Raw genomic sequence first — 10,833 nt, 5'->3', positions numbered from 1 at the left:
CAACCCTTAAAAGATAAGGCTACCATCACACTACATGTCAACCTCGGCCCCTAGACTTGTAAGTTTATATGTTGGCGGATGGCGCACACCGTCTAAATATAAAAAGCCTAACAAGACCTGGGGACGAGGTAGGCTACATGCACTAGAAATGACAGAATTTCCTTTTAAAAATATATTAACATTTATAACATCAAATAATAGATACCTATCGACAATATATACAAAAATTAAATAAACTTCTCAGCTTTCAAAAAAACCTGGCACCGATAAGAATTTTTTACAACCCTTTAAAGATAAGGCAATTCAATATGTCTTTAGACAAAATTTAAGAGGACATGCATAAAACGCCAGAAAAACTTCCAATAAATATTATATTAAACTTTTAACATACCAACTTATTTGTTTATATTATGTTTTACATAACCTATATTTGGGTGGAGTAATCTTGGGGCAAGCTTTATGATAATATAGATAAAAAACAGGAAACTGTACTAAAACTCTAAGCGAACCATGTTAGCTTGCAATCTCATTATGAACGTGATTTTGTAGCTTTGTCACATTTGGTTTAAAGTTACTTTTTTCACCCGTTGGAGGCGAAGGTAACAGTTGATGAATATTACCATTGTCGTCTTTCCGTACCTCGCGTTCTCCCTTTAAAGGTAACGAAAATGTTTTAGCTGCTACTAACTTTCCGGGTGAGTTTAACGGCGACAAGACGTGATTACGACGGAAGGATGACGTGCATGCAGTACTTGGCGGTGATGGTGACATCTTCGAATGTATTTCGGTAGAAGGACTAAATAGAACAAGAATCAAAATAATGACGCTTTCAGGACAACGAAAAGAAAAGAAAAAAAAGAAAAGCAATGAAACAAAACATACAAAAATTCGCGGGTATTTAATTTCGCGAATGGCTAAAATGGTATATTTCGCGGGTATTTAATTTCGCGGATGAAGTTTTAAAATAGGTTTTTTGTTATTTTTTTGTTATTTTTAATCTTTGAATAACAGGTAGAATGAGGAAACTAATATAAGGAAGTTAATACTTTTAAAGTTTTATTTGTTTATTCAATCAATTCATCATCAAAACATGCAAAAGCATTTCTGCAGATATCAACTTCGTCATTCATCTCAAAAATTGTGAATAAAATCTGAATGAGGATGCAGATTTTATTTACAAGACTCCTATAGAAACGTTTGAAAAAAATTTAAAATCAATCTGTTTACATCCGCGGAAAATGTTTTTGAAGAATTTTCGCGGGTATTTAATTTCGCTGATCGAGGCTAAGTTTTTTACTCCGAGCAACAAGTTTGGGTCTTGGGATAGTGAGGCTACATGTGGGGTAATGCTTGAGATCCTTTTAAATCATTGCACGATTACGTTAACAAACGATCTTATTATGAACTCATAGTTACCTTCGCTGGATGGACGACATACCACAATGCGGTGGGTTGATATCGGAAGAGACAGCGGAAAATTTAAATGGGTCGTCTAGTAACACTTCTTTTTCCAATTTGCTACTTAATCGACGTAGCTCTATTTAAAAAATTATCAGGAGAAAATAAGAAACAGGCAGAAAAAAAGTTTGAGAAGAAGTTTGGTGAGAGAACAGTACCTGTCAATGTCGGCGACCGTTGTTTCCGTCTTTTGTTTTCTTCCTCACCCTCATATATCAATGCATCCTAAAGCAAATAAAGTTTTTATCAATCTGAATATCTCGTAGTTGTTGTTGCTATAAAAATCCTCCTGTCGTTGAAGTAAACAGCGTTTTCATATAGCTATCGTGATGTCGCTACATTTTGTTGTTGTCTAGATATCGGTAATATCGGTAATATCGGATACGTTGTCGTTCTAGATGTTGTTAAGGTCATTGTCAAAATTTTCACTATTATTATATTTCACAAACAAACTAACAAACTAATAAGACATACTTGAATGTACTGGATGTCTTGAAGCAATCCTTTTCGTTCGTCTTCAAAATCTTCCCTACACAAAAAAGATGGGTTATCATAACCATCGTCAACAGGTTTGGTAAAAACACTTCTACACTTCCTATTGGCTTAAGGTACCGAGCCAGGCTAAATTTCAGCTGTTCAAAGGAGATGTTTTTTCTGCTAAACAATGCGCAAATTCGAAAAAATAAGTCATCAGCTATATAAACATTACGTTGGTGTTGGTGGCAAGATGGGTCTATCCAACCGTTGACGACGTCAGCAAAAAACCTTTACCTTTAATCAACCGTTCGTCAAAGACACATATTATCGTATATATATTTCGATCAAGCTTTACACAATAAAGGCAAACAAATTCTGTCGTCTTAAATAAAGGCTTTAAAGACTTTTTTGTGAATAAAGTGTAAAGTTTTAGCAAGTGCAACTTAACAAGAGAACCCACATTCTAGCTATCTTGTACATCCTTGTCGATTACAGACTAAAAAAATTTGCGAGTGTCGTAAATATTCCTGTATCGCTATTATGCGCATCGTTAATGATTAGAGATTCAAATAATTTGCAACCTTCGTATATATTCCTGTATCGCTATCTTGTACACCCTTACTAATTAGAGACTAAAATAATTTGAGAGCGTCGTAAATATTCGTGTATCGATATTTTGTACATCCTTATCGATTAGAGATTAAAATAATTTTCTAGCGTCGTAAATTTTCGTGTTTCGCTATTTTGTGTATCCTTACCGAGTAGAGACTAAACACATTTTCGAGCGACGTAAACATTCGTGTACCGGTATCCTGTACATCGTTACCGATTAGAGATTACAATAATTTTTTTAGCGTCGCAAATTTTCGTATTTCGCTATCTTGTGTATCCTTATCGAGCGTTTTATATTTTCATGTATCGTTACCTTGTAGATCGTTACCGATTGAAGACTAAAAAACAATATAAGGCACTTACTGAAGGGGTTGCACAATTTTGTCCATTTCCATCATGTTTATACTATCTTGCAAAACATTCAAATCAACAGATAATGAAGATGAACACCTTGAGTCATATCCACTTGATGGTGTTGTGTGACTGGAGGAAGCTGACGAAAGTTGTTGCTTTGAACTTTCTAAAAAATTTAGACATCTAGTTTTAGCGTTTGTAGTTGTCGTATCCAAACCATAGCAATGGTTCCATGTTTTAGCCTTCCTTTTATGCTATAGCCTCATTCGGTTTCATGTACGTGTTACACAAAAATAATTTGTTTAAGCTCTGTAATATACAAGACTAGTCGATAAAGCCCATGGAGAAATCCGCTTGGCAGAGAGCAATGAAAAAATAAGTTGTTTTAGATTTTTTGCTGACGTTAGCATTGCATATACAAAAAATAATTTTGCGAAATTTAGTTGATCCGATGCCTGTAATGTGTAGAGCTTAAAGTGCTGATCAAGAAAACGTATATGATCATGTACTTTTGACAAACGGTTGCAGAGGAGTTTAAATATTTTTGATGACGTCATCAACCCGTCCATTCCAAAATGGATTTGGGGACCCAGGTTTGGGAAACTAACTCAAATTGGTCCTAGGTGGTCCCTAGTTACCCACGCGGTGAAAAAACATTGACGTCACAACCTCGTTTCCAAGTTATTTGGCCTCAAAGTTTTAAGTGCACTGTAATGGCATCATTAATTTAATATAAGATATTGACGTTAAAGTAGTGATATTGACGTCGCGCCGTAACGTCAGAAAATTTACCATATTAGACATAACTTTTACGACATCATCAAAGGGAAATAAACACATCGACTTTGCCTGTCACGGACACAGATGAGGAGAGTTCTTTTGGCTAGTATTAAATACAACAATATCTTCTTAAATCAAAGAGTATTGGTTTCTTATAAGAATATCACATTAGCAAAGTGAAGAGTTCAATTAAAATAACATACCACATGTTTGACAAGATGTTGGACACTTACGTTTAGCAACATTTTTGACTAAAGCTCTTTCTTCATCTGTTAATGTAACACCAAGAGATCTATGAAATATTGTATTTATTTAAGTGATCCATATATTAACAACTTGAATTCATAGCTCGAGGAACAGCTAGAATTAATTTCACAAACACTTTATTAAGGCCAAGAGTGCGCGTGGAGACAAGGGTGGGTGGGGGTCAAATATGCACGACCCCCATAACTTCTCTTGTGTTTGGCCTTAAATCATAAAACTTGAATGATTGAATTTGTCGACGTCAGTAATGTTTTTAAAAAATCAAGTCGAAGAATAAATATTCGTTCTATGTTTTACTTAAAACCTACTTAAAAATTTTGAAATTATGCCTTGCTTGGCCTGAATAGTTGTAAAAATACTATCACATATAAATAATACCGCAGTGAAGCGAAAAATTGTACAAGACATGAAAACAGATAAAAAATTTTAGAAATGTTTTAGACAGGAGTTTTATAGAATGCAGAAAAAAATAAAGATAGGGGACAAATAACGCTTTCAAGCCTCTTTAGGGGAATCTATTAGAAGGTGAAGGCTAAATAGTCTTGGCAGAAGGAGCTATACAAAGAAAATCTGTACTTATGTATTTAGAAAATTAGATCTTGTTATTTCGCGATCAAAGTAGTATCAATCAAAAGATACAGCATCAAGATTTGATACTCCTTGACATGTTCTTTTTCAACAGTTAGAAACATGAACGACCATACAAAACATTTCTACAATTTCTATTGGTTGAAAAAACACCAAATTGCTATCATGTTTATACTATACCTTCCACCTTGCTTTGCAACCTTTTGTTGCAACAACTTCACTAACAAACCAATTTGCTTCTCCAGATTTTCTCTTTGTAGTGGCGGCTCAGGTAGCATGTTGTTACTCACTTAAAAAACAAGATTTACTGCATAAAGTCACATTTTCTGTCAATGCAGAAAAAGGCAAGATGTGCCACAAATCGCATGGCTAAAATGGTTTTTACAGTGTCTAAGCGCACAATTTTTTATTCTTCAATCAGTCTGTCTACAAAAAATAAATTTTTTGCATGTGTAAAATTGGTTTACACTTGCAATTAAGACCCAATTCTGTTTCAGTGTGGAGTGAGACTGCACAGGTTAGAATGGAAACACTAATTTTCTAATTTTTTCAAGATTGTGCTGAATCCCACAACTGTAGTCCTCATACAGATTTTAAAAAGTAATTTGTTCATAATGAATTATAGTAGCATGGTTCATATCCAATTTACTACAGTATCCTGATTCATTTTTAAACCCTAAAGTGATTTAATAAGTAATATGATCTCAAATTTATTAATTTCGAAGTTTTGAAGCTATACTTCTAGCCAAAACATAGCTAGTCATGTATACTTTTGTTTTCTGTTTTCAAAAAGTCTATCAAGGCTGCACGATTAAAAGGTTGCTCCACTAGCTTACAATTTAATGCATTTCATCCTATATAATTTTAAATACAATTTAACGATATAGCTTGTGTTTTAATAATTCCAACAAAATGATTTTAGGGAGATTTTGATGACATCTGACATAAACTTAAAACTTATTAACAAATTCGTTATGAATTAAGTGTTCTAAAAACTTAAAAAGAATTAATTAAAACATGTGGTATGAATTTACACACATATATATTTATATATACCTGAATTATTACCTTCTTCATGATATTCTTTCCATATTTCATACAAAATTGCCACCTAAAGCAAAATACAGGGGTGAAGCAAAGTATACAATTTTCAAAATCTTTGTAAATTAGCTTCTAAAACAATACACCAAACAATGGATAATATTCAATATTCAGTATTTTATTATTATTATTTAAGCCTGTTTTGATTGGGCAACAGTCGCTGAATATGACAGTCAGAACCCCCAAAAACACTAGCATGTAACTGTGTTAATCCTGTTTATTAAATAAATGGGAATCATGCTCAAAAGTCTAAAACATGCTCTATGATTACAGAAAGCACTGAGATGGTAAGTCCTGTTATGGTAGAATAACACAATATTATTGACGGAGTTTCCGATGGCAGTTAAAGATGCTATGAATTTAACAGGGGATTCACGATTGGGACATCTTGTTTTAGAGAAATAAAGTGGTGGAATAGCACCATTTTCCCACTGCTAGATCCCCTGATCTGCCATAAATTTTTTTTTTCTTTCTTGAGCAAATCAAACCTGATAAAACTCATAAAAAAAATAAGGAATTTAAAAAAACTATTACACTCTTTTTTTAACCCAGAGCAGGGCTCTAAAACTGTGTTAAATGACCTTTGAAGAAAAAATCAGGCAAGGATCAGGATCAGGATTTCCACATTTTGTTGAAGAAAACCCAATGCTTTAAAATCACTTTTACAATTTGCAACAATCCAGGACTTGCACTTCGTATACTATGTTTGAGTTCAAAATTTCAAAAAAAGTCTGGTACAGAACAAATGCAAGACCCAGTTGAACATGATTTTGAAAAAGCGAAATGAAAGAAAACAGAATCAATCTTGGAATAATAACAAAATATAAAGTGTGATATTTATATAAAAATATAAACTACAAATTTTGTGTCAAAACAACATTTCCATTTCAAACACAAGAATTCCCAACTTGATGATTAAAATGATAAATTCTAAGCCACACTAAAACTTGCTCTTTTTAAATTGCCATGTGCTATGTTTAGTGTGTACCCTTGTCAGGATTTATTTGGAAAGAATTCAGTAAAAAAAACAAAAAAGCAACTTGCAAAAATGGCTAAACACCAACAAATTCAAGAACCTATATGTTGCCTTCGTCCCTCGCTTCTGTTACATGTTTACATAGATTATTTGTTTCTTTGAAAAATTGGCTGCCATAAGAAAAACATTATGATCGTAAAGCCATTGTAACCTTCAGGTTATTTTGACAGGCGATTTTTTTGTCTGTTAGAACTGTTACTTATATGTGTTATCACCTGGTTGTTAGAAAAATAGTAGGATTTAGTGCCTTGGCATCCCTAAACAAAAATAATTTGTGCTCCATATTAATAATTTATACGTAATACATAATATTTCTTTCTACCAAACAAAATTGTCCATGATAAGTATTCTACTTTCAACAAGTACAAAAAATGCTAAAATATTGTTGTCCCTAGATAATTTTCTCTTGTTGTGATTAGATGCAATATACCACATGGCCAAAATATTTGTTAACTCTCAGACCCTTATCCTGAAAGGAATGACGAAAGTATAACTAGAATCTTTGCACCCATAATTCATAACATGTGTGCATGCCTTGAATGTCAAAACAATGATGATAAAAAAAATGAAGCTGGTGGAGATCTTGATTATAATGACTATTTTTATATACTTCACTAAAACAGGGGGCATATAACATTAGTTTAAACAAACGACTAATGCTTATTTAAACAGGCATTTTTACTCTCTTTTTGAATTACCTCTACTCACAAATAACAAATACCTTATCCCTAACGCAAAAACGTTTACCCCCTGAATTTTAGAAAAATCTCCAATATTTTATAAGAAGTTGGGTTTATTAATGGTTTTTTTACCTGTTTTTATATTATCTATGAATTAAAAAAGTAAAAAAATCCAACATTAATATTTTACTCACCAGAAAAGTGATGATGTCAGCCTGGGCCACATCCAAAAGTGAAAAAAAAAGAACACTTTGTTTTTAAATAAACCAAAAAATATATGCCAATCAAAATATGCTTCTAACAAGTCCATACCCACAAAGTTTAAATTTGTAACATAGTGGCCTTCACTGTATGTTTCTCTAACAAATGAGACATTTCTAAGAGATTTGCTAAGATGGTGATTCCACAAGTCGATGAGATGTAGGCGTTTCCGTGAGGTTCACTGAGATGTAGGTGTTTTTGCAAGATTCACTGAGATTTAGGCGTTTCTGTGAGAGTCACTCAGATGTAGGCTTTTTACAAGATTCGCTAAGAGGGTTGCAATTTCACAAGAGACACCCCAACGAGTTAGTTTTTCCACAGAAACACGATGGAAACACACATCTGGTTTGGGGCTCCCTGATACCGAACCTGAAATCATCCCCCTTTCCTCAAACTTAAGTGAAGTTAACAAAAACAAGAGAAATATACTTTCATATAGCATGTTGTTATTTTTGTTTCTGCACAACAATAGCAATTAAGGACAGCCAGGAGAGGCTATAGCTTAGATAAGGAAGACTAAAGTATTTAATGTTTCTTCTGAGCTATGCAGCCCCAATTATGACTGGGTTCTATCAGACAATTTTCTGCAACATCCAACAGCTGATACAGCACACTATCTTCCCAATTTTATTATCATGGCTTGGTTAACCCGGAACTATGGTAACATTCAGTCAAATTCATGGTAACATTCAGTCAAATATATAAAATAATATTATTTTCACAATCAGCACAATATATACTTTAAGTTGATTTTCAATAATGAGTACAAGCTTTAAGCTAAACACACTATAAACATGAAATTAACATTTTTACTTGCCAAACCTACCTCTTGATGTAAATCAAGTGTCTCATCAACCAAAGATTCGCCAATAGCCTTTTTAATTTGATTTTTTTCTTCCACACAATTAGTTAGACTTTCAATGTTTTCCCATATTGATTCTCGGACACAAAAGTTTTCAAACTTATACATATCACAGTTATGGCATTGTTTTATTTCATTTTAACTAAACAGCAATTAAAAAAAAATTAAAGGAGAACTAATGATTAATAACAAATTGTTTATCATAGTGTAAACATGAACCACGTGATTTTTTTAATTTAAGGCTAAATTGGTACCAAGGTCACAGTGTTAATGACAATTTTCCATTTGGTAAATTACCAACTTTTGTGACGTTATTCTGTAGGATGTAAAAAAAGCATTCCAAAAAAAATAAGCAAGGATGTGGTAAAAAAATAAACTGTACATCTTGTGTAGTTGTCTAAGATTATAATTTTCTTCATCGTGTTTGTGATATATAAATATAATTTATAGAAATAAAATATTAGTTTCACTGTTATAAATAGTTTTAGACAAGAGTTAACAACTTGGAAAATATACATTCTTATTTGTTATGATTTTTTTTCCTGTGCTGTTTTTTTGTGTATACATATAAAAACATTTAAAATTCTTTAAATTTGCACCAGTGCAAATCTAACTTGTCTTTTTTCCTGCTCAAATCTTCTGGTGCTGGTTTGTATGGCATAGAATATAATAACCTGTATTTAGAGTACCGCCCAAATGTAACTTTACATGTATGCAATAGTTTTCACATTTGCATGAGCTTTCGGTAGCGTCAGAACTTTTGTTGTTATCGTTAACCTATTGTTAAATACATGAGCTATTTTTGCATGTTGAAAACAATAGAGTTCATGTCTTGTTCGCGAAATTTAATTAGCTCATGTGAACTGCGTGTGTCCCATTGTTGCATTTATAGTTGCTGTAGTTGTCAAGAGATCAACGAGAAAAAATAAAGTTTAACAAAGATTTAAGTATCTATTGTTTTTACTCATGAACAGTAATGTTAAACCATTCGTTTAAAAATGTTATGTTTTCTCTGATGCTCGTGTTTTACGAAAGTGTGCGTGCAATTTTATTTCTTTTTACACAAAGCTAAATGTTATATTTCGCACATAAAATATTCGTAACTCCTAAAAAATCGCGCAAACAATTTTCTTATAAAAGTTAGCGTTTCGACAAAAATTACAATTTGCCTCCGGGAAATGAAAACGAACGAAATAAAAACATTGTTAATGATCAGAAGCTTGAACTAAGAACAAAAAGCAGCGTTACAAATGCTTTTTTAGATCAAGTATTAAAAATGTAAGAATAAAAAGCGGCGATGGAAAAGCTTGCTTAGATTGCATTTTAAAAATTTAAGAACGAAGAACAGCGATAGAAATGCTTTTTTAGATCGCGTTTTAAAAGCTTAAAAACGAAGAACGGCGATAGAAAAGCTTTTTTTGAACGCATTTTAAAAGTTTAAGAACGAAAAGTGGCAATAGAAACGCTTTTTTAGACTGCATTTTAAAAATTTAGGAACGAAGAACGGCAATAGAAAAGCTTTTTTACATCGCGTTTTTAAAATTCAAGAACGAAAAACGGCAATAGAAAAGCTTTTTTAGAACTCAATGCAAAAACAAAATGTTCTCAGAATTAGTGTTTAGATCTGTCAAGAACATCAAAAGTTACATTTTATATATTTTTTTCTTCGGTATTGAAATTGAATTTTTTTCGAAATCTTATCGTGAAGGAAAAAGTCCTAAAAGTAGGGTTTTTCCGTTTGCGCTGTTAAATGTTGCATTTTAAAAGAATAAATTTAAAAAGTTTTGCATGTTAAAAAATATGCTTCGATGATAAAGAAATATTACTAAAAGTTTTAAAAAGTAGAAGCAATTATTTTTTTAAATTTTAAGTGTCATGTTCGTTCGCTTTTCTAAAATAATATATTTCAATAGCCTTCGCGATCTTTAACACATTTAAACAATAACATGCATGTTACATGTGACAACAAATGGATTCATCAAATCTTATTGCTATGATTCACGCACAATGATAACAGTAGAAAGGAATTAAGTTCATGTGTAAACAAATAATGCGTGAAAGTTCTTTATGTAGATATGAGATCGTTACATCAGGTCGTAAAACTTTTGTACATGTAAAGTTACATGCAGGCGGTACTGTATAAATGGCTAATTATACTGTTATACACAGGCCATTTCTTGAATAAAACTATGCCAGAGCTACAAAAAGCACCCGCTAAAAAAATTATGAGTGCTATGGTGTGCGAAAATCGCATTCGTAAGCAAAATTTACAAGTGCGACGTTTATAACGAATATTTGCATATTCGTTATAAACGTTATTCGTTTAAACGTTATATGTTATTTAAGCTGTATACAAATGA

The 10,833-nt window shown here is 32.4% G+C and overlaps 1 protein-coding gene across 3 annotated transcripts; it reads right to left on the bottom strand.

The window, feature by feature from the left end:
* Window positions 1-157: 157 nt before the first annotated feature.
* On the bottom strand, window positions 158-8,708 carry LOC130630529 (uncharacterized). Of its 3 annotated transcripts, none has more exons than XM_057444054.1 (9): window positions 8,438-8,708; window positions 5,602-5,644; window positions 4,714-4,822; window positions 3,885-3,973; window positions 2,911-3,067; window positions 1,933-1,987; window positions 1,617-1,683; window positions 1,417-1,537; window positions 158-796 (listed from the first exon to the last, which is right to left on the bottom strand). In XM_057444054.1, exons 1-9 carry the CDS (start codon window positions 8,579-8,581, stop codon window positions 514-516), a joined length of 1,068 nt encoding a protein of 355 aa, XP_057300037.1. In that variant the 5' UTR covers window positions 8,582-8,708; the 3' UTR covers window positions 158-513. The 3 variants fall into 3 exon arrangements, with proteins under 3 accessions (XP_057300037.1, XP_057300036.1, XP_057300038.1); XM_057444053.1 differs by having other exon boundaries at window positions 5,590-5,644; window positions 8,438-8,644; XM_057444055.1 differs by having other exon boundaries at window positions 3,915-3,973; window positions 5,590-5,644; window positions 8,438-8,644.
* Between the last annotated feature and the right edge of the window lie 2,125 nt (window positions 8,709-10,833).

Source organism: Hydractinia symbiolongicarpus, chromosome 2, assembly GCF_029227915.1.
Source record: "Hydractinia symbiolongicarpus strain clone_291-10 chromosome 2, HSymV2.1, whole genome shotgun sequence".
Classification (NCBI taxonomy): Eukaryota; Metazoa; Cnidaria; class Hydrozoa; order Anthoathecata; family Hydractiniidae; genus Hydractinia; species Hydractinia symbiolongicarpus.
The sequence above is the reverse complement of the archived record's forward strand: the minus strand, read 5'-3'. Positions and strand labels throughout refer to the sequence as shown.